Source organism: Ascaphus truei, chromosome 13 (assembly GCF_040206685.1).
Source record: "Ascaphus truei isolate aAscTru1 chromosome 13, aAscTru1.hap1, whole genome shotgun sequence".
In the NCBI taxonomy this organism is placed as follows: domain Eukaryota; kingdom Metazoa; phylum Chordata; class Amphibia; order Anura; family Ascaphidae; genus Ascaphus; species Ascaphus truei.
Genome location: NC_134495.1, coordinates 30,052,078 through 30,076,673, shown reverse-complemented (window position 1 = coordinate 30,076,673; position 24,596 = coordinate 30,052,078). Strand labels below are relative to the sequence as shown.

The following is a 24,596-nucleotide window of genomic DNA, read 5'->3' as shown; positions in this document are numbered from 1 at the left end:
TTACTTCTAGGTGTTTGACTTGCAAAACTCGTCACTGCTGTCATGATATTATATTTTGTCACATATTTGTTGGTCTCTTGTTTTCTAATGTAAGTTGTAATGTTCTGCAATTTGAGATGTAATAAAAAAACAATTTTCATGGATGGTGTATGATAGTGATTGAACTCTAATTAATTAAATCCCAAAACGATATCCTGTGAGGGGAATTGCCACAATGTAATAATTAGCCGGTCATAACTTTTCATTTTAAATACTGTACTTTCTGATTAACTCCCGGTTTCTTTCACTTTCTTCATAGGAATCTTAAAGTTTCATGAACATTATCTGGGAGATACCTCAATGGAAAATGCCAGCGAGTTTAATGAATCAGGAAGCATGAGCTTCCAAACGTCAAACAGTTCGCTACTGGAGCAGTATATAGCCAACGTTCGTGAGACTCTGGGAGTGGACTCTTACTACACTAGGTACTGTTCATCTTTTATTGTCTATTGACTAATTCATTGATCTTCTGCCTAAGTTACTTATCTCATAACATCTCTCAGTAGTGCCCGATAAAATGGTCCTGCACGATTATACGCAAGTTTGGCATTATATGATCAGCAAAAAGATGATACCGACTTTACCACGTCTGTCTTCTTTGTTTTAGCCAATGAAAAATGTGCTTATTAGGTTTTTTCTATTTTTCACAGTTAATTAGTTTCTTCCATTCTTATTTTGCTCATTTTTAATTGTGTAAAATATGTAATTGTTCATACTGTACTATGAAACTATATATTTTTAGTCATTAAAATAAGTTAGTTATGCTTGTACGGCATAAGCGAAAATCGCCGGAAAGCGGATCCGGCGATTTTCGTTATGTGCGCATGCGCAGACCGGCAATGCGCCGTTCTGCGCATGCGCAACTTCTGCCAAGCCCCTCATTCTGCGCATGCGCGACATCGGACCGGCCCGTTCTGCGCATGCGCGACATCGGACCGGCCCGTTCTGCGCATGCGCAACAATGGCGGCACCCTTCTCGGTACCGCCGTATCGCCGAAAATCGGGGTGCTGAGAAGCGCGGCGTTCCTGTATTCACTGTGCCCAATGACAACATATTTATCTATTATTATTAATATTGTTGGTATTATTTTTGTTTGACAACCACTCTTACTGTACATAAAGAGCGCCCTGTGTTAGTATTCTGTACAGTATGTCAGAGAACAAGTCAATCAAAATAGCATAATCTGTTTCTGTTTCACTGATAGCTTATCTTCTGCTCACAGCACCACTCCAGGGGTTTTTATTATCAAGCAAAGAGATATCCACATGGATTTGAAAGCGATATCTTAGAACTGCACTTTGCAAACTACCACTACTCCTATGTTTAATGGTACACTAGTCCAGTGTGCGCACACAATCACCACGGGCCACTCCTACGTGAACTAGTAACCTTCGAGCTCTCTTCTCCCCTTCGCCTGCTCCACCCAACCGTACTGCATCAATTCAACTGACGCCATAACTGCACAACACACCGAGCTGGAAGTAAAAAGGCCACGGCTTTAATTACAGTACAGAGGCAATCCGAGCAGTTTTATAAAAGAAATAATTAAAATACATCTTTTTTGTTTTGTTTTTAATACATGCATCTTTCGATCAGCATTATTAAAAACTAAATACCTAAGCTGGCAACCGATTGGTTCTCCCGTGATCGATCAGCAAAATCCTGCTTCCCATGGCTCACTAAATGGCCGCCTTTCAGTTTCAAATCAATCCTTCAGTCAGTGTAACTCAGCAGCTACAATGTATTTCTTATATTACTAAGGTAACATTATGGCTGCGCTTATAGTGTCGGAGACGCGACGTCGCGCTAAAACAAATGCATTGAATCCGTCGCATGTGCTTATAGTAGGCGCGACGGAGCGACCTAAATCTCTGTAGTCAGTAGAATTTGATTTTTGCAGCGACGGTCTCACCATGTGACAGGCTATAAACCAATCAGATAGCTTCTGATGCAGGGAGAGGGGGGATGTGTGTGTGATGTGCAGGGAGAGGGGTGTATGTGTGTGTGTGTGTGTGTGTGTGTGTGTGTGTGTGCAGGGAGAGGGTGTGTGTGTGTGTGTGTGTGTGTGTGTGTGTGTGTGTGTGTGTGTGTGTGTGTGTGTGTGTGTGTGTGTGCAGTGAGAGGTGGGCCTGCTCCTTTCATTTGTCCTGGGCCCCATGATTTCTGTTGGCGGCCCTGTGTGTGATTGTGTGTCTGCCAAGTGAAACACACTATATTAACAACTTTAAAATAGTACATTCTCCTGTAATGTAAAAGTAAAGTAAATTCAGCATACAAACAGAAATTACAACTCCTCTCCGTTTCAGCCTCCCCCCTTGCTCTTGTCTCTGCCCCTCTGCCTTCCTGTGACGCCGCCAGAGCGAAGGTAAGGGACGTGCAGAGGCCTCGCGTACTCCCCAGGCATTTCATTTAAATGTTGTGGGGAACAGTGCGGGGCCTCTGTAAGCGACGAAGTCCCTCCTACAGCTGCAGCGGCCGTTATTCAAACACCACGCGTTGTGTACATCGGAATACCGATGACATGACGCGGGATGTCTTCCAACCATACCGCCTTAAGACACGAGTGCGGCGAGTGCAGAAAATGGAATGTTAGTGTTCTGGTTTTTAAACACCTTACATTGACACAGTAGCACAATACTGTACACATTACAATTCATTCATTTCATTGCACCCAAAGAAACCGAATCCATGAAATTCAACAAAGCAATCGCGATAAACACGAGTGCCTGGGGTGATTGGCCGTGTTCATGCTGCGTGAAATACAGCAGAGCACACGAAATCGGCGCTGTGATTTGTTTGAATAACGGCTGCTGCATCTGTAGCTTCATGTTGCGCTAGGGTTCTTGAGGAATATTTCACTCCCAGCACTCTTAGATCGTATGCGAACTAACTGAACATGACTAGCATGAAATATTAACCATAAAGCAGCAATCCGCACTGAGTTTGCATTTTATTTCTGGTTTTTTTTCTTGCCCTTTCCAACACTATGTTTATTTCTAAAATCTAAGGCCGCGCTTATAGTGCCAGCGATGGCGACGCGACGTCACCCGAAACAAATGCATTGTCGCCGCGTGCGCTTATAGTAAGCACGACAAAGCGACGTGGCGACGCGATTTTTGGAAGCCGGGAATATTTGAATTTTCGGGGGCTGTCGCCTCATGTGACAGCCCCTGCACCAATCACTGCCTTAGTCGCCTGCGGCGCCGCCGCAAAGCGAAATACAACTTTCGCTTGCGGCGACGGGTGACGTCACGCGGCAACAGGTAACATCACGCGTTGCCGTCGCGGGCACTATATGCGCGGCCTGATGCTCCGTTCATGAAATATACAGATGTTGTCAAGCTTACTGTTTCCAATGCCACGGATGAAACGCTGGGAAAATGCAGCGCTGGGGAGGTGACGGCGCTGGGGAGGTGACGGCGCTGTGGAGGGGTCCATTCGTTGAGGAGGACTCCAGCTTGCAGATAGAATCATCCATACTGCATTTGGGTCAATTGACTGCAACAGACCGACTGTGAGTTCTTCAGTTCACAAATTGGGCACTGCACAGCAAGATTTCACTTATTTGCGCCGTTCCTATTTGTTTATCTGATCTCGGACGTGCTATTAGAGAGGGTTGGGGTTTCTTACAATGCATCTGATCTCAGACGCGCTATTAGAGAGGGTTGGGGTTCCTTACAATGCATCTGATCTCAGGCTTGCTATTAGAGAGGGGTGGGGTTCCTTACAATGCATCTGATCTCAGACGCGCTATTAGAGAGGGTTGGGGGTTCCTCAGAATTTCACTTCGGCCTCATTAACCAAAAAAAGGTTGTAACCCACTAATCTAGGAAGTTAAAATGAAGCTCTTCCCAAATCCTAGTACAGTCTAAAGGTTACCAAGGTAACCGTAGAAACTAGCAATTAAAACTATCGGGTTTTTGAACTATAATTTTGTGGACAAGCAAGAAATGTTGAGGGGGAAAGATACTTCCATGTATTTCAATCCCTCGCATGACGTGGACCAATAGGAAGCCCCAACAGATGACATAATTTCCTGTTGGCCCCTGCAACGCGGGAGATTTAAACCGCTATTTTGTTACCTGATCTACGTTTGAACCTTTTATGTTACCACCTTTTCAGATTAGTACAATGGGCATGTTTTATGAGTTAGCAAACTTCATTTATGAACCCTCATTAGACTAAGTTTTAAGAGGTAGGCTGTTTCTAGACGTCGAATGGAGAAAAATGCCAAGTCAATGGGGAATTTCGTCCAAAAATGGCCCAATCTGTCACTTGATAGATATAGAATAAGTCCCTTAAAGATAATCTATTCCTCATTAATTAACTTATAAATATGCATCTGTTCTTAATAAACATCTGTTTGCTGTAATTACAATGGGAAATGTCATTTGCTTTACTAAGAGCCTTTGTTGGCACTTGTGTTAGTGCTGAGGAGTTCAATTGATTTTTGACAGTGGGGAGCATTTAAATGACAAACAAACAGATTAAGAGTTGTGCATCTCTAAGAACGGCACATCAAATACCGTGAAGTACTTTGTTCAAGTTATGCAGTTACTTTAAATATATCTCTGTGATTTGACTAATAAGAGGGAATATCACAGTAGAATGGATCTTCATATCCAGTGATGGTAGGCAGGACCGGCTTGATGACGTTCCATCTGTGCCACAGCACTGAGCCCTGTGCCCTGCTCCACGCTCTTCCCCACAACAATTAAACTGATTGCCAGGGGAGAGCGCGAGGCCTCTGCCAATGTCTCTTACCTTGTCCTGTGGCATTTCTTCCTACAGCGTACCATTATCATGGTGCCACGGCATCAATTGCGTCGTGTTGCCATGATAACGTGATGTCACGCTGCCATGACAATTGTCACATGGCTGCGACAACATGGCACCGCGATGTCACGGCGCTGTATCGTCTGAGGAGATGCCACGCCGGACAAGCTCCAGTATTTTGATCTTTGTTTTTGACAAATGCACCTCAAGTGTTAGTTGTGTTTCCTGTACACTCTTCGGCGGGGGGTTTTGGTCACTTTTTTTTTTATTAACCATAATTTTTTGAATTTGGAGAGAACAAGGAATAAACCTCAAATACTGATGCTGCAACGATAGCAGTAAAAAAGTGGAATAATCTTTTAATCCATGATTCAATGAGATTGAGACAGTGTGTGTATGAGCTGTATAACCTGATTTAGGTTTTGAGTATTCTTAGTGTGTGATCGGATTCACCCAGGGTGGGGGCCAGTACACAGAGAGAGAGATGGAGTTACCTATGGACACGCTGAGTAAGCGTGTCCCAGAGTAAATCAATACACACCGCAACTGCTACCCTCACTGACACCCTGTGTCCCACACGACAAAATCAGCTGGCAAGTACTCACAGTTCCGTCTTGATGACTGCCGGATAATGCTGATATGGATCCAGCTATGCTCCGATACCACGCTGAAGCGGCGTGCTCCTGCCTGTTTGTTTGTATAGAAAAAATGCTGCTGCGATGCCGGTCACAGCCCTCGGGGAATGTGGCCAAACCAAGCGCAATTAGCTCAAATAAAAAATCATTTAATCAAAAATAGACATCCACAGTGGGGAAAAACTCTGCTGCGTTTCGTCCTGACAAAAGGACTTTATCAAAGGGTAAAAATCTACCACACAGGTGATCTTTAAATTGGTGTAGCCATAATCCGATTGGCTAAAGCACAGGAGGTAAATCTGTGAATACACATGTGCTAGTTAATGAGTCTAGTCACAGCATATATAAAGACATGATGCTGGAACCCTGGGTCGGATACATGCACGTGAAGTCACCCTCTGCGTGGTAAACAACATGAAACACATATAATGTAATACTATAGACCATGAAGTAAGGTAAAACGAAACCTTACTTTGTAAAAACATGGCAAGACAATACAAAAAAGTATAAAACAAACAATGCGTGATGTCAAGGAAATGGGAAAAATGAACTAACTAAGTAGCAACAAAAAATATATGTATCAAAACATATATATATATATAATGATATAATATAATAATATATCATTCTTATTATATTATTTCATTATATATATCTTTTTCTAAAGCATATGGGGAATTTGCAACTTATAGAATAAAAATCTGGATTCTATATATATACTGTATATATATATTAAAAAAAAAAATATATATATATATATATATATATATATTATACATCCCTGGTAGAATACTGTTCTTCCACCAGTACATTCTCGAAATATTCACCTATTTCCTACCCAGGTCACACAACCCCACTATTATATTTCTTCCTCTTATTGTCCTTCCATCAAGCTGTACGTTGTTTCCCTGAATTTCAGAGTTTTCCCCACAATTTTCTGGAAGGTCTTTCTGAAAACAGAGACTGCAGAGGAAACTCTCTATTTAGTAATCATTGTATAACTCCCACCTGCCATCACAAAATGAGATACCCTTCATTTGAAATTGTTGTGGGAGTTTGGCTCGCTCTGCGTGAAAGAGTCTGGATTTCCTTTGAGCCTGCGCCCTAGAAGAAGAATTATGCCAGATTGCTTCTCTTATGCCCAGGATACCAGCACCTGTCTGGCTGCTCATTCTCTATCCCAATGTTAAAAAAAAAAAACTCCTGATTGTCAGGTCTGCCTAAAGTGTATTTATATATGATTTTAACTTTGAGTGAGAATAAAGTCTAACTGCATCTTCCAGCCATATATCTCTTTGTATAAATGATTAAATACAATAAGGCCCAGTGTGGTCTTAGTTCTAAAAAAAATAATAATTAAGTTTTATTTTTCCATTACATCACTTTAAAGATTCACTGATTCTTTAGTGTTAGATATGGCCTATGGCCTAGTTTCACTTTTGGCCAGCTGCAAACATGGCTACTGTATTTAGAGAGAGAGCATAGGTTGCTGGTGAAACGGAAGCAGTATAGTCGCTTGACTTACCCACGCCTCGAGCTGGACCCCACTCCCATTCTCAATAAACACACTACAGGCATACCCCACATTAACGTACGCAATGGGATCGGAGCATGTATGTAATGCGAAAATGTACTTAAACTGAAGCACTACCTTTTTTCCACTTATCGATGCATGTACTGTACTGCAATCGTCATATACGTGCATAACTGATGTAAATAACGCATTTGTAACAGGCTCTATAGTCTCCCCGCTTGCGCACAGCTTCGGTACAGGTAGGGAGCCGGTATTGCTGTTCAGGACGTGCTGACAGGCGCATGCGGGAGCTGCCGTTTGCCCATTTGGCGATATGTCCTTACTCGCGAGTGTACTTAAAGTGATTGTCCTTAAACCGGGGTATGCCTGTATACAACTTCTTGGGAGAATAATGGCCACAACGTTTATCTACAATAAGATAAATATCATATTTATCCCCAATCAAGGACCCCACCAGATTGCTTCGCCCACATGTACCGGAGCTTGAGGGATACCCTCAGCCCGTGCTCATCTAGCGACTCAATACCTTAGTCTGAATGGTACAGAGCCCTCATCAGGTCACCACTGTTCTGGCCGCAGCAGCCGGGAATAGTACCGCCTTCCACAAATTCCATACGGAAGGTCACCACCATTCCGGCTTCCAAGCCTGGAATAGTACCGCCTTCCCCAACTAAACATTTCCGAGGTCTGAGACCTCCCTCCAGGAACCAATATGGACTGAGTCCCTCCCACCCCTCCCCCCGAGTAAACATTACTTCCGGCAAAACATTCCCACGCCGTGACAATAAAGAGCAGAATCTCGATCTTTCTTCACATATCTGACATGCTTCATGCCTAAAGATGGGGCAGGTGTGGGACTTTATTCCAGTAGATCCTAGAAGAGGAAGATAAGATACCTCCCCCCTTCCTTAAGTACCCCTTTCTTAACCCTTCCCCCTGGCCTAACCTCATAGATCCTTAGGGGAGAGGACCCTTGGACTTGTCATGCCGCCCCTTCCTTGCAGATCCAGGGCTTTCTAACTTAAACTTAACATGTCAAATACTGAACTTCTAATTTTCCCTCCTTCTAACTGTACACCTATGTTGGATTACCGGATTTCTCACTTGCAGTAGATGACTTCACCATAACCCTGATACCCCAAGCTAGATGCCTTGGTGTCATTCTTGAATCCTCCCTCTCCTTCGTCCCGCATATTCCAAATCATGTTCTTTCCACCTTCGCAATATTGCTAAAATACGTCCCTTCCACACGGAACAATTCTCACTCCTGCACCCATTATATCCCAACTGTACTACTGTAAGGAATCAGGGGCCACGTCCCTTGCGGCGTGACCCCTCCTTACCCACTACCAGTACTGCAGCGGCTGCTGCCCCTGTCCCCCGTCACTACCCATGCCGCCGCCCAGTGCATACCTTGAACTCCGCCGCGGCCGCCATCTTGGATTCTGGCACTGGTGTTACAGACTCTCAGCTGTGCTCTACTACTTCCTGGTCTCTCAGCCACTCACGAGCAGCTCCTTGATACGCCTCCGCCATGCCCCTCGTCCAGATTGGTCACTGTCGCTTTAAATATCCTGCTTTGCCTTCACTTCCTTGCTCTGCATAGCTCCTTGCTACCTGTGTTGCCTGGAACCTGTGTCGTGCTCTCTTGTGTTTATTCCTTACAGCTACTGACCCGGCGCGTCTGAATACCCCCTCAGGCTCCTGACCTCGGCTTTCCTACTGACTACTGTAACCTCTAAGATCCTCGGACTCAGCTACGGATTTTGACTAAGGAGCTTTCTATATCCTCGGACTCGGAAAGTACTTGATCATTCTTTATCTACATCCAGGCCTGGCCACACTACTACGCCACATCCCGGACACGCCCCCTCTGCTGTCGGTGCGTATACTCTACATCCCACCTCAGTACAGGGGACTGGCCTGGTCTGCGGGCTGCACAGGGTGAAAACTACTGCAGTCTGCTTCAAGTTGGCCTCAACTGCTGCCAAGCTCATTGAATTAATCATCCGCTCTTCTGCTGCTGCTGCTGCACCATTGTGCAGTCTAGGTGTCAAGACTCCCTCCCGCAATAATCCCTGCAGAGAGGGGTCAAGGTCAGACCCAGGGCTGGTAGGAACTATAATCTCCCATGAGGCCAGCAGCCATTTTAGCTTAGAGTACTGTATATAAAACCCACCCAGTATGCTACTTGTTGTTTTTTTGTTCACAGAGCAGCAGTCTGGCTATTGCTTGGTCCCCTGCACGCTGCCTTTCCCTGGTTATTATTACCTTGCATCTAGCGCTGCAGACCTTACAGGTACCTGTTTGTTTTAGTCTTGTTTTCCCTTTACTCTTCTTGCCCCCCGGCCTTTTCTCATCCCCTGGCTATCACTGCTTTCGCATATAGCACTGCAGACTTGGCAAATAACTTTTGTTTGTGCCTTGTATCCCCTTTGCATTTCTTGCCCACTCCTGCTTCTTTGACCTTCTCTAGCGACCGTAGCTTTTTTTCCGTGTAGCTTGACAGATTCCATTTTGTTTTCCCTGGTTTTTTTTATTGTTACTTTGGTGTGAACAGGAAACCCTCCATTTTGACTTATTTCCAGTCTCTTGCGGGTTTCCGTTTTATCTCCGAGGGCCTCGCAGTTCTGATACTAGCTGGGCCACGTGGTTCTTACCCACTGTCCAATTCTGTGTTTCTATTTTGGGATTGTGGAACACAAAATTGCATTTGAATGAGAGATTACAGAGATTTTGATCTTAAAAACCAGCAAGACTAACTCCAAATCATAAGACTGGAGGAACGTGAGCATGGCACTTGCTCTTCAATCGCCCCGGCTCCAGCTACATACAGCTCAACCCCCTTATGTGCTTGGGGTCCAAAGAATCACATTGCGTTATAAGCGGATCGTGTTAGAAATAATGTACAATTGTATGCATTGTACAATAAAGTATTTAAAATACCAATAATCATGTTGTGAAGTATTCATAAATACGAAAATTGGGAGCCACCCTTGCATCGCGTTATAAGCAGATTCGCGTTGTAACGGATCGCGCTATAACGGGGTTGAGCTGCACATTTTCTTGAAGCCGTCCCAGAATAAGGAGGTTTAACGTAAATTGAGTATGTTTGGTTTTGCATAAGTAAAGTCTCCCGAATAGGAAATTAGCAGCGGCGTTTAAAAAAAATATATATAATATAAATATAATCTACATATTGATATTACTTTTCCCCAAGAGTCCCATCTAATGTCACGTTACATTAAATGCCACTCTTTCTCCTGAATGCAAATCCCAGAGCCCGATCTCTTTTTTAGTATAAAAAGGCATTATTGTTACCATCAGGAACGTTTCATTACTCCTTCAATTACTTTAAGTGTTTGTAACATCTAGTGCTCAGGGAAATTAGCAGGAATACATCATTTTAATGGTCGGAGAGGTCCTCGAGTTAAGCGCTCGTAGGCTGTTAAACATTGTATTGGATTAAGGATTATGTACGTTTGTACATGCACCTGATACATCAGTCTAACGGTCTCCCGAACTGCGGTTAGTTAGTTTGGGAGGAGTTTGATTTCCTGTAGCTCTTTGGTGGGCAACAGGCAGCCAGGGGTGCTTCACCTGTGGCCCCACACTGCTGGCCCCCCTAGCAGCTCGCACTACCTCTCTCCCCAGTGCAGAGGGAGCGGAGATGTTGCTGGTGATGGTCGTAACTTCTCCCCACTCCTTCATCTGCTTAATCACCGTGCGTTGATAAATACTGTACTGCCCGCTCCTCTGCTGCGCTAATCACTCGTTCTCTGTGTAAGACGAGACCGTATGCACCAATGTGCCAGCATTAAGTAGCTGATCGAAAGCAGGGAGAAGGCTGTTACATCTCCTCTGCCTGTGCACCATATATATGCGGGTGTGGAAAATGTGTGGCCATTTTTGAGGGCTCGAGGGCCGCACATGCAGCCATGTTACCTACAGTACCACTGCTATAGCTTCTCCCTACGTGATATCACCGTGCTGGACAGGGGTTTGCACAGGGAAATCCCTCTTACCACCTCCCTCCTTATTTTCCTTTGCCTTGTAACAGGGACAGAGTGGACTAGATGTTGAGTAAAGACTTGGGGATCTACATATAAACGTAGGGAAAATCATGTGTAGGTGCCCAGCTCCTCTGTTTGGAGCAGAGCTGTGTCATACTGTACGTTAGAGCCGTTTCTTATATCTGATGCAGCATGTTAGGCTGTGTCCATAGGACTGCAGCCGTGCGGAGGCTGTGGGAAAGTGGGTGCTTTCCCTGGCCATGGTCCGGGGGGGTGCCGGGGGGGGGTGCGGCATGTGACGTCACGGAGCTGGTTCGCCCTCATCTCATTATAATCTGTGCCCCATGTAACTCCTCCCCAACTCTTCCTACTGACTCTCCCCAAGGTGTAAACTGGGGCAGAGACGCAGAATGTGATACATCTCATTATAATCTGTGCCCCATGTAACTCCTCCCCAACTCCTCCTACTGACTCTCCCCAAGGTGTAAACTGGGACAGAGACGCAGAATGTGATACATCTCATTATATTCTGTGCACCATATACCTGCTGCTCCCCAACTCCTCCTACTGACTCTCCCCAAGGTGCAAGCTGGGGCAGAGACGCAGAATGTGATACATCTCATTATAATCTGTGCCCCATGTAACTCCCCCCAACTCATCCTACTGACTCTCCCCAAGGTGTAAACTGGGGCAGAGACGCAGAATATGCTACATCTCCTAGTGGTCGATGTGATTTAGAAGTAGTGATACGATGTCTGTCTTAAAAATTGTGGAAAAGCCACGCAAATCCTATTTCGATAAAGGTTTTCACAATATGTTTGCAAAGAAAGTAGAAATCTGATGTCATGCTTCTCCATATTAATACCACTACTTAATCTGATAATATTATCTTTCCCCATATTAATACCACTACTTAATGTGTTAATATTATCTTTCCCCATATTAATACCACTACTTAATGTGATAATATTATCTTCCCCCATATTAATACCACTACTTAATCTGATAATATTATCTTTCCCTATATTAATACCACTACTTAATCTGATAGTATTATCTTTCCCTATATTAATACCACTACTTACTCTGATAATATTATCTTTCCCCATATTAATACCACTACTTAATATGATAATATTATCTTTCCCTATATTAATACCACTACTTAATGTGATAATATTATCTTCCCCCATATTAATACCACTACTTAATGTGATAATATTATCTTTCCCCATATTAATACCACTGCTTAATGTGATAATATTATCTTCCCCCATATTAATACCACTACTTAATGTGATAATATTATCTTCCCCCATATTAATACCACTACTTAATCTGATAACATCATCTTTTCCTGTTGTAACATCGCGGCTTTATATGATAACATCAGTTTTCCCTGTATTAACATTTCTCCTTAATCTGATAACATCAGCAGAAATTGATTCTGCACCTTTATCCACTGTTTCATATTGTTTATGGATATACTGAACATTAGAGGGAGTAGATTAATCTCTGCGGTGGTTACAATGCACCAAAATCAATATTATACAATAATAACTCCCTTCTTCCTTAGTGTATGTCTGACAAAGTGCGGTCCAATGTCAGTCATTACAAATTCCTCCTATGATATGTATACACACGTGTTTGTGTGTGTTTGTGTGTGTTTGTGTGTGTTTGTGTGTGTGTGTGTTTGTGTGTGTGTGTTGCGTCCTTCATCCAAACTCTTTGTTACAGTACAGTGTTAAGAGAAACGTAGTTTTGATTTAAATCATGTGTTAATATATTTTGCCGCGTTTTGTAAAGACTCCAACGTTTCATATTATAAATAATTTTTAACTTGCTTATTTATTGTTATTTAGATCAGGGGGTCCCCTGAAAGTTGAATCACGGTATCTATTTCTGAGAAACATTTTTATTTATTTTTTGCTGGTTTCTTTAAAAAAAAAAAAAACAAAGTTGGCGGTGAGGTTAAAAAAATAAAGCCACCGTGACTTCTGATGATGTCATGGCAGCCATATTGTGTATTCTTTGCCAGGAATGGCAACATGAAATATCTTGGCAAACAGAGGTGCCCGGGTCAAATAATAATAAAATAAAATAAATAAAAATATATACATAAAGGAGAAACATTGTGCAGCACAGATTGCTAGTGTACTTTAATATAAAGGTGGGCTTTTTTAATGATGTAGCTTACCGTATAACATTGATGCCCTTACCGTGTACATCGAAGAATAGGCATGCTAACTAGGAACATACTTTACATGTAAACCTTGTCTTAGTTTGTTTACATCTAAAGCCTTTTACAGAAATAGTTATGGACCTCAACAGGTAGACTCGGGGAGAGAGAATACGTTTTGATGTGTGAATGTGTACAATATCACTTGTGAGCACATTCACATGTCTCAGACAGATCTGCAGCACTCTCTCTTAGCATGCAATGCTTCCACTGCAGCTAGGGATTCTGGGTAATGGAATGCAAATGAGCACACAGTGTGTCACTTTATGCTTCTTGTCCATTTTAACATGGACCCCTATAAACTTATGGCTGCCGTGTTACAGCTTATTCAGCAGAGCCAGTGTTTCCCCCTCCCACTAGCATTGTGGTAGTTCCTCAAACGGAGGTTCTGGTAACCCTGATTTTCAAGATCCCCCTCCCTCGGACACTACCCATCAACACCTTAACGCCACCCGTTTTACTGTGATATTGCAGTCCCTTTCCAAAGGTTTCTGGGCCAAAGGCAACTAAAACACACCCTGCAGGCATCCTACATAAGTCTCACGGTGACAAAGAACCAGAACATATAGCATGTTGCTTCAGCACAGTTTACCTCATTAGGGCAGTGCAGGCTACAACTCAATGGCGGGGAAGTTGGTCCCCTGCTTTGGTAGACAGGAGTCCCCTTGAACTACACCTGACCCCCTCCCCCGCCCCCACATCCTTCTTTGCACTTAGCTTGAAATCATACCTTCTTTCTTTTTCTGTGGCTTGCTTTCGCTGTAAAAGCCTGTCCTGTTGAGCATCTCAGCAGAGCCTCCAAATGTAACGGTGGGAGATTCCCTGTTACCAGGATTGTAGTGCTGAGTACCTGCTGGTTCACAGAAGCTCTGAGGTTCCGCCTATGTTGTTGGGGAAAACAGGACAGGCTTTAGGGGTGATAGCTGGTTCTTTCTCACTCTTGGTTCAGCGTTCAGCGCCTCCATCTCTCGCAGGCTCCCGGAGTGCAGGAGAACTCTCTGATATTCCCCCTGATAGATTGCAGACTCCGGCAGGAGTATATTGTATACACAGGAACAGCTTTTATTTCCAGCAGCACAGGATACAGCTTACACAGCATACACTGCATACACTGCATACAATTGGTTCCAGCCTTGTGATGGTCCCTGGACTCAACCCCCAGGACTGGGCCCCAAAGGTCAGTCCTTGCTCTTCCCCTACTCCGTGATGGAGCAGGAGGTATAGTCCTCACTCACACTCCCCAATGGGAGGGGATAAAAGGTTGCCTGTGCCCTGCGCACACTCTTCTATGGGACCAGTCTCTCTATGGGGAGAGACAACACTCTAAATGTAGGACGTGCAGGCCCTTAAGTACCCTGGGTGAGCGTCCAAGGTCTGAACCCAGGATTGGGCAGAACACATGCCTTGTCCCCCCACCCCCCCTGTCACTCAAGGGAGCTGCTCACTGCAGGGGAAAACCCAGATCGGGCATAACACTGCCTGCACTGTATCAGGATTTACATGTCAGGCAGGGTAGATTAGTAGCCAAGACCAGACATGGCTACACAGCATTTACAGTATATGTATTCACTACACAAAAACAGCATTTACATGCGTTTACATACTACACACTACACAAAAACAGAAGAAGTAAAATCTAGTGCATTAATTTTGGGTCTGCTGTACTGAAGACTACTTATAAGTTATAGCGGGGGATTCAGATGGCAATATTACTATTATACGTACAGCTTTGACACAAATGCATTTCTGTTTGCGAGTTGTCTTCCGCCGGACTTTTACCAACTGCTTTTACAATACATTTGTCATTTAAAAAGTGAAACGTTTTCTAAAGATAATGTTTAATCACAAATGACCACGATCACATTTAAAATGAAATATACTTAGTGTTATCCACGGCTCTGTTTTGAAACCGCTGCGTAGTAATAATAAAAGCTGATGGGTAACATATGCTGATTGCAAGCACTTAATAAACTATTCTTTCTTATCTTGTGGCTGAGATAAATCATATTTTAATGACGTGTCATTTTGATGCAGTTAATCTGTAATGCTCAGCTGTGGCTGGCAATGCTCGGCTGACCCGTTCTTTGTTTTGTGCAGACTGTAAATTAATTAAACATTGCCATTCTTTTTTTTCGATTTCTGTTGTAGCCAGTGACCTGTAATCCAATTGCTTGTGTGCCTGCTTTTAGCAGTACAGTTTACCAGATGACACAGGGGAAAAACAAACCCCCCCCAATCTACTTTTAGATTCTATTTTAAATTTTAATATGCAGCCAGCAGACATAAAAACAACAAAGACGCTGTATGCAGCCACAAAGGGCAGAGAAGGATGACAAGATGATCAAAAATTGATGTTTTCTTGTTTTCTAAGAACAAAAAAAAAACAAAATGTACTCAGTCTAGTATTATGAATAGGTCAGGTTGTTGTGCTGGTCGTGTCTATTTGAAAAACGGTGTTTTATGACAAGAAATGATTGCTAACATTGATTTATTTTTGTTTGATGCCAGAATAATTTTCACTCTTACAGGTGACCGGGTATAAATGTATATTTTTGCAGGACTCTACGGGGCCCATTTGACCTTTTGATTTATATTCAGAGTTGTCTCACATTGCAAATTCAGTCAAAAATCTCACTTGTGAGCACATTCACGTCTCAGACAGGTCTGCAACCCTGCGTTTCCCCCATTATCTCCTAGCGTACAGTGCTTCCACTGCAGCTAGGGATTCTGGGTAATGGCAATGTCACCTTTTACTTCTTGTAGCCCTTTAAGCATAAGTGTTTACTTACAAAGGGCAAGATCTTCAAAGCTCTGTTAAATCAGGACTCAACGCGATGTTAAATCAGGGCTCATAATGTGAGGTTACCAATAAAAAAGGAGCGGGTGCTGAGTTCCCTGAGGTTAGCGTATGTCTGTAAAGATATTTGGATGCAAAAACAATGGCCGCTCTACATCTCATTAGCATAGGCTTACCATCACGTTATTGTACCACAATGTTGCATTATCTTCCAATAATATGACATCAAGACCAATCCAGGCCCTGAAATACTTTAGGTCTTTAACTGAAGTTGAGAAAGAGAGGAGAGGGAAATAACACTGTTACTTAAAGCATATCAGAGGTGTTACACCCATTCAGACCCTGTAAATTCCCCCTTTTTAGGGTCTGTATGTGAGTAACGGCAAGTTTAAGTTGTTACACCCGTTACCACGAGCCAGTGGTGAGATCAGCCCAGAAGGTTTATCATGCGTGGCTAATTCAAACACAATAGGGTCCAGAGTCGGACGTTTGGAGGAGAGGGGCCGCAGCAGACCGCTCGTCAGGGTAACTTACTGTAAGGGTTCATTTAGCAGTCAGGGTAGGGGGTTAAGGATAGGAGTTGTAGAGTAGGGGATTAGGCTAGGGACCGCGCTGCGCCTCTGCAGCTTCTACTACCTTATCTTTGGCGACACGTCGCCATGGTAACCGGCGTCAAATGACACAGCGGGGTGACATCACATGACCCCGCAACGTCATTTGACGCTGGAGCCGAGGAGAAGGGTAGGCGCGAGCCGGGAGGTAAGCAGGCAGGGGGGGCGGGTGGGCGCAAGTTAAAAACTTTGCGCACCCCTACTTTAAACTTCACAGAGATAGCGGCACCTCCTACGGAGGCAAGTAACTCGAAGCAGGGGTCCCCGGAGCTGAAATTAATGGGGTTCAGCTACGGAGACCCCCTACTTCAAACCTATAACGTACAAAATAAAGCAAGCAATGCAGCCTGCAGTGCGGCTTTAACGTGATGTAATGTGACTAAGCAGGGCTTTGTGGAGCTGAGATACGGTATAGAGCGCTACAAACAGCCTACAGGGCCTTCAATGCTGCAAGGGAATAATTGCCCCCAAAATTGCATGCAATAAATAAAAATAAAATCTGGCATTTTTACCATGTTCACGCAGAATTAACTATGCATAAAAAATGGTTTGACATCTAATTTGCATGCACTTTTCAGCCAATTTGCTGCTTCTGTCTTACTCCTCTCCCCTGAAGCGAAAAGCCCCAATGTGTGGGCATGCCCTTATCGCAGATTAATTAGGCCCCAATATCTCTACATCGTTTAGAGAAAATATACAGCTCCATCCTTGTTGCGTTATTAAACAGTTGCAGTGTGGCTGCTCTCTGTATTGCCAGGTTACTCCTATGAGAGGATGTTTCAGCTAGCAGCAGAGAGAATATATTGTGTTTGTATACATAATTTAGTACAGTATATGTCCCCTCATTCGGGAAGAGATGTATCAAAGTGCTCCTGAGACCACGGTGAGGCGTACGGATTAAGAAGACGAAGCAAGCCACGCTTTCACAGTTTAGTCACTCTCAGGCTGAAAGTCACAGGGATATTCTGCACTCATGATATAATTACATCATTATATTGTTCCCCAAAATGCATTGATGGCCGGGCTCATATTATGATGCATCCTTGTTACCTGAGCACGTCCTTTTATTTTCTAAAACTCCTACAAAGCAAGGTCTGCTCCATATTACTCTTTTTTAGTCCCTCTGAGGTCCCGTGCTTTAGGCTCAGTATCTCGCTAAGGGAAGATGGTACCAGGATATTTCAAATAGGGTCCCAGGTAGTGAGGACAGCACTTTAAAGGAGAAATCCAAGCCATTGATTTTTTGGGGGCAATTTTCTTTTTTTTTTACTAAATGTTTTAAGCAGGGGGTCTCCGGAGCTGAAGCACGTTCATTTCACCTCCGGGGACCCCTTGGTTCCAGAGATACTGACTTCCATAAGGGGTGCCGGTATCTCTGCGGTATTCCAAGCTCCCGCGTCACATGGGCCAATCTCTCCCAATTAACATAGATTTTTAAGGGTTACCTGAACCGGCTCCATAGATATTGGGCACTGGGTCACCCTAGAAAGCTGTCAATATGAATCGAGCATGACAGAAGATATTTTCTGTCTGGGAGGAAATATTTTTCCTCCCCAGACAAAAAGAGTAATATCTTGGGAACTGGAGAGTCCCCAGATGTCAAGGGACCAAATATAAACAATGGGGGGCAATACAGTACAGGGAATTATAGTACAATAAATGCAACAAACAGGATCAGACAATAGGAAAGGAAATCCATCCCCTGTAGAGCTTACAATCTAAATGGAATGTTGCGACAATGCACGTGTCCTGCGTGAGCGGGCGGGTGCGCCTGCTCGGCGCTCAGCCACTTGCCGAGCGAGCAAATTTGAATTTGAACGTGAGCGGTTCGCCCAATGACGCGCACGCACCTAGCCGGCCAGGAAAAGAACGGCCGAGCAGGGCGCTGCGCTGGGGCGCCACCGCGCCTCTACCCACCCTGGACAAGGCCTTACAGAGACAGCAGGTGAGGGAATAAGTGCAGTAGATGGCAGTGTTTGGCCACAGTGGTTGGTACGAGTGTTGGGCGTGGGACAGTACCCATGAGCATAGGCCTCCATTTTAGAGGTGCATTTTAAGGTTTGTCTTAAAGGTGGGGAGAGAAGGTGAGTGAAAAAAGGTTTAAGGCGAGAGAGAGCAGTAGAGTTGGAGAGGGTGGAAAGGAGACAGCTATGGGTAGAACACAGGAGACAAGCAGGGCATAGTGAGAAATTAAACCTGATATGTAGGGAGGAGCAGATGAGTTGAGAGTCTTTAAAATATGGCTTTTGTTGGAGAGGATAGGAAGAGAGAGGGAGAGAGAGAGATATACTGTAGGGAGTTCTCTCTTTGCCTTGCAAAACTCAGTAATACCACCTTTAAGTATGACCTAATCAGCGGTGTGCAAACTGGGGGGCACGAACCCCAGGGGGGGCGCGAGACTGCCTGCGGGGTGCGCGGTGTACAGAGGTCCTGCGCGCTTCCTGAAGGCACTTAAATTAAGTGCCGGGGCAGCTGCAGGGCCTCTGTAAACATTTATTTACCTTGGCTCCACACGCGTAGCCATGGCAACGCGGCGTCAAATCATGCCGGAGCTGATGCCAGAGGGTGTGAGGGGGCGCGGGGTGAGATGACCGCCGGCAGGGGGGCGCAGGGAAAAAGGTTTGCGTCCCCTGACCTAACTAACGTCTCGTTAAATCCTTGTGCCAACTACACTACTGGACCCCTGTGGACAGGCATTGTCCGGAGGAACACCTCTTTTGTATATCATTAGTACTAACAACCATTATACTTAACGCAGTGCCCTTTCCGGACAAAAAAACCCCAGCACTGAGCTTTGAAGATACCCAACAGCACTTGACAGGGCGACAACTTAGGTTAACGCCTTGTCTATAATGGACCTCTGTGGATCTGGGCCTTATGGAGTCATTGTATATACGTGACCATCCAGGCCGTTTTTGGCAAATATCCCAATACAGTATATTTGAATGAGGATTTTCGTCCATAAATGGCCCAAACCGTCGCTTCTGAGTATATAGAATTTGCCTGTAGCAATTCTGGGGCAAAGAATCTGTAACAGGTATATCAATTAAAAACAACAGTAACAGCGATAGGATTTTGCTTTCTTCAAGCTATTTGTTGTCTCAGGATGACGCCATTTTTGCCTTGATAAACAGACCCCTTTATAATGACGCGGTTTACTATTAGGCTAAGTCCATAGACACTAAGCCCGTGCGGAGGCACGCAGAGGCTGAGGGAAAGCGGGTGCTTTCCCTGGCCTTACTACGCGCGCCGTCCGGGGGCGTGTCTATGGGCGGGCCAGTGACGTCACGGAGCTGGTTCACCCTCATTGGGCGAACCGCTCACGTGACCGGCCCTGCGCACGTAATCTCAAATTTGATTGTCGGCTATGCTTCCGCACGCCTGCCAGAGAGATAGAAATCCTGGGACAGCACCCCAAAAAGTCGGGTCTGGGGTCTAAAAACCGGGACTGTCCCGGCTAAACCAGGACATCTGGTCACCCTATTTTATGGACATTATTATTTGCTGTCACAGCATGCGGGATGTTTCTTGCTCTCCTCAGCTCCTGCCAGACCAGGCCTCTCTCCTGTTGGTGCGCCCTGGAAGCTGAGTGCGACTTCCGGACGGGCCCAGCTTCCGACGCACACCGGTGCAGTATATCAATTAAAAACAACAGTAACAGCAATGGGATTTTGCTTTCTTCAAGCTATTTGTTGTCTCTGGATGATGCCATTTTTGCCTTGATAAACAGACCCCTTTATAATGACGCGGTTTACTATTAGGCTAAGTCCATAGACACTAAGCTTATTGGGCGAACCGCTCATGTGACCGGCCCTGCGCGCGTAATCTAAAATTTGATTGTTGGCTACGCTTCCGCACGCCTGTAGAAGCGTGCGCGAGCCCCTGCTAAAGCCGCTCTCCATGCCCGCGGCCTTAGCCTCAGTTACTTGGGGATCCCATATAAAAATGATTTCATTGTTAGCTGCCTTTATCTAAAGCCACATCTACCCCCTCCTGGAACCAGTTCTGTTATTTATAGAACCAGTACAGCAGTAAGGGAGAATTGTTCCAGCTGCCCCCCCCCCCCGCCCCAGTTATGTTATTTTAAACGTAACTGAATCAGGCGTTCACTTAGACTCGCAGAGTTCGATTTCCTTGGTCTTTCAGAGTATGTTGTATTTAAATTGTATTTTAGGAATGTTCTTTCTTTTTTTTTTCTGATTATTTAATATTTAATAGATGTATTATTCATGATTTGTTTTTAGGTGTCATTTCAGATTTTAATAACTATTATTTTGGCTAGCGGAGATGCGGAAACCTGCTGCACAGATTCGCTGCACTGCAGTTTCAATGAAGCTTTTCAAAAGTTCACAAAATCTGCAAACAAATATAATCAAACTTTTGGCGCCAAAGGTTGTACCTAAATGGCCCAAATTGTAAAAAAATTCACTAGGTTTACCTTTTTAAAGAGGGAACTTAGCAGCTCCCCTGTTTCTCCCACCACACGTGTAAAATAAAACGTGTTTTTTTTTTACGAGTTCGATCGAATTTCGAAAGTAAAAGTAATTGAAAATGCAATGCGCACTGACTCTGTAGCATTAGGCTGCGATTATACACAAAAACACCCGTGGTGTTTCCCGCAGCGACACAGAGCGACGCAAAGACAAGTTTCATACCTGAAAACTGGCTATACCAAATGCGACGGTCTCCCCGCTTGCTACTGAAAAGCTGGAGACAGTTGTAGCGTTTTCAAAAATGTCTTTTCGGGTGGCGACATCTGCGTCATGTGATGCGGCCGTCCAATCAAAAAACACATTTCAGCCAGCAGCCTCGCGCGCAGTAGCATGTGCTTGTGCACATGTCGCTCTGCGACGTCTGTATTCTGACGTCACAGATGCGCGCGCCCTGCAGTTCAGCTGTATAATCGCAGCCTTAGTGTAATTTGCCACAAACTCATGTATCGAAGCGAACTTCTTAGCTGAATTGAAGTAGATGATATTCAACTACTGTTAGTGCGCAAAGTGTACACATCTCTATTAACCAGGGACGTTCATGGTTACTACGAAAATGTGTTATGTATGTTTGTTATGTGGGCAAAAAACGGGACAAATGTCACAGATACCCAGTCGGCACTCGGCAACTACGCATGCGCGAACGGTGAGCGCCGACTGCACATGCGTGAAGAGCGCTTTCCTCCTGCACAATAGGCACTTGCCGGCTGCTCGTGCAGATGCGCGATCGGCACTTGCCAACTGCGCACACGCGAACAGAGTTTCCGGTCGCTCATGCACAATTGGAGCTTGCAGATTGTGCATGCGCACGTGTAGCCGGCAAATGAGGACCGCGCATTGCACAGTTGGCAAGTGTCAATCGTGCCCGCGCGGCCAGAGAGATAGAAATCCTGGGACAGCACCCCAAAAAGTCGGGACAGGGGTCTAAAAACTGGGACTGTCCCGGCTAAACCAGGACATCAGGTCACACTATTTTATGGACATTATTATTTGCTGTCACAGCATGCGGGATGTTTCTTGCTCTCCTCAGCTCCTGACAGACCAGGCCTCTCTCCTGTTGGTGCGCCCTGGAAGCTGAGTGTGACTTCCGGACAGGCCCAGCTTCCGACGCACACCGGTGGGGTAGAGGCCCAGTCTTGGAGATAGGGAGCCCCAGCAGCAGCTGGGAAGAACTGGGGCAACAGAGGCCTCAGACCACCTCAAAGCTAGATAGAGGTGTGTGTGTGTGTGGTATTTTGTGTGTAGGGGGGTATTGTATTTTGTGTGTGGGGGGTATTGTATTTTGTGTGGGGGGTATTGTATTGTGTGTGGGGAGGTATTGTATTTTGTGTGTGTAGGGGTTATTGTATTTTGTGTGGAGGTGGGGGTATTGTGTTATGTGTGGGGTGGGGGGAGTGTGGAGGGGGGATATTGTATTTGGGGTGTTGGGGGGTATTATGTTTTATGTGTGGAGGGGGGTATTGTATTTTGGGTGGTTGGGAAGATATTGTGTGTGTGGGGGGGGTGAAGCATGTGTGTGTGGAGAGGAAGGACTGAGGGATGGGGGTAATTAAGAGATAGCGTAGGGGGGAGAGTGTGAGAGGAGGCAGGAGGCAGGGGAGTAAGAAAGGGGAAAGTGCGTGAAGAAAAGAGTGGGCAAGAGTGAGAGATAGAAGGGGGGTCGAGAAATACATGGGGAGAGGAAGGGGTTTGCGAGACATCTGAAAGTCAAGTTTACAGATCTCTGTTGGGAGTAATAAATGAAACTCTATAAATGATTCAACAATTTTGAGACAGATTGGGGTCATATAGGGTCTGAGGTTTAACAGCAGATAGGACAGGGGACAGATTAGTGGTGCCAAGTGGTTCTTATCTGCTGTCACATTCTATGTTTTAAATTCTATGAGGTTGCGGCAAGAGCAGATCTAATTAGAAACCCTGATACTGACTGGAGCGGAAATCTTCCCAAGAAAGTATCAAACATTTTCCCAGCAAATAGGGGTCAGTGGTTCTGTAGGTTGGGAAAACAGGTTGTGTAAGTTGAACGTGTTTTCCTTAACTACCCATTATTTTAATATTTCTAATACATAGGGGCCTATATACACCGCGCCGCAAACGTCTTTGGGCGCGCAGAATGGTGTTCCCATATACAGACCTGAAATGTCTCAATCTGCGCAATTTAAGCGCACTGAAATAGCCGGCGCCAGGCGTACAGATAGATGTCAGTGGTTTGTACAGAAAAAAGATGGTTCTGTGACCCTCCAAAAAGTTGAAAGTTCTTCAAAATCATCCACCAAGTTCAACTCGGCGTAAACGCTAATAGTGTTAGCGCAGAATGAAGCTGCTTTGCACAGTATCAACCAAAAAACGGATTTGATGGAGCACGGATATTTTATTACATAATATAGATTACCCGCGTGGCGAGGGCGTGCCGGGGGGGGGGGTGCTGGGGACTTCACGTGAGCGGTTCACCCTCATTGGCTGAACCGCGCATGTGGCCCGGCCGTCGCGCGTCAAAATCCATAAACGTTGTCTCGCAAAAAATCGTCCGCCCCGTCGCTCAGTGCACGTATGCGCTCTGTGGCCGTCCCCATTGAGGTACGGGCCTTTTGTTTGCCGCACGCGCGACATCGCACGGACTACGGACGCGGCCTGACAGAAAACACAGATAGAGGAGTCTGACCGTCTATTGTTCCTAACCAAAGCACAAACAAAAATAGTTGACCCAATTGGCCATCCGATTAGATTGTAAGCTCTTTGGAGCAGGGACTCCTCTTCCTAAATGTTACTTTCATGTCTGAAGCACTTCTCCCTATTCTGTGTTATTTATATAATTTGGTATCTATACGATTGTCACGTGTAATATTGCTGTGAAGCGCTGTGCACATTAATGGCGCTATATAAATAAAGACATACATACATCGGTTTAGCCTGTCCTGTAAGTAACTGACATTGTCTGTATAAATGTATTTATATTGCGCCAACAATGTACGCAGCTCTTTGCAAAATTCCAGGGTAAATAAATGACAAACAATGGGGATAAGTGGAACAGGTAAATGGCAACGTAAAGAGAAGGGAGACCCTGGCCCACAGAGCTTACCATCCAAGGGGTCTGCTGGGAGGCGTACAGACACAGGAGGAGTTAAAGTGCATTATTAAAAGCGCAGTGAGGGGAGGTCACGTGCATCTGGGGTTCGTAGCAGAGGCGCAGAAACTATAACGCGAGGCTTCCTTTAAGTGGAAATGATTGTTTCACGCATGTCGCATTTTGAAAGGAAACCCTTCTTTTTATCGCCATCTCATTACAAAGATACGCACATGATGCTTACTCAGAGGTAATTGCGTGGTCATTCTCTCTCTGATGTCCTTCCAAGCCTGACTTTGTTGCTGAGAATCAGGGCCGGCTGGGAGTTGGGTGGGGCTCCTTGCCAGGGCCGGCTGGGAGTTGGGTGGGGCTCCTTGCCTGGGCCGGCTGGGAGTTG

General features: G+C 45.0%; 1 protein-coding gene across 3 annotated transcripts in view; it reads left to right on the top strand.

Moving 5' to 3' along the window:
- TTC28 (tetratricopeptide repeat domain 28) overlaps positions 1–24,596 on the top strand; it is a 548,651-nt gene that overhangs the window by 408,247 nt on the left and 115,808 nt on the right. For all 3 annotated transcript variants that reach the window (XM_075569008.1, XM_075569007.1, XM_075569009.1), the window contains one exon: positions 299–464. In XM_075569008.1, coding sequence (XP_075425123.1) covers positions 299–464 — 166 coding nt within the window. The remainder of the gene's footprint in view (positions 1–298; positions 465–24,596) is intronic.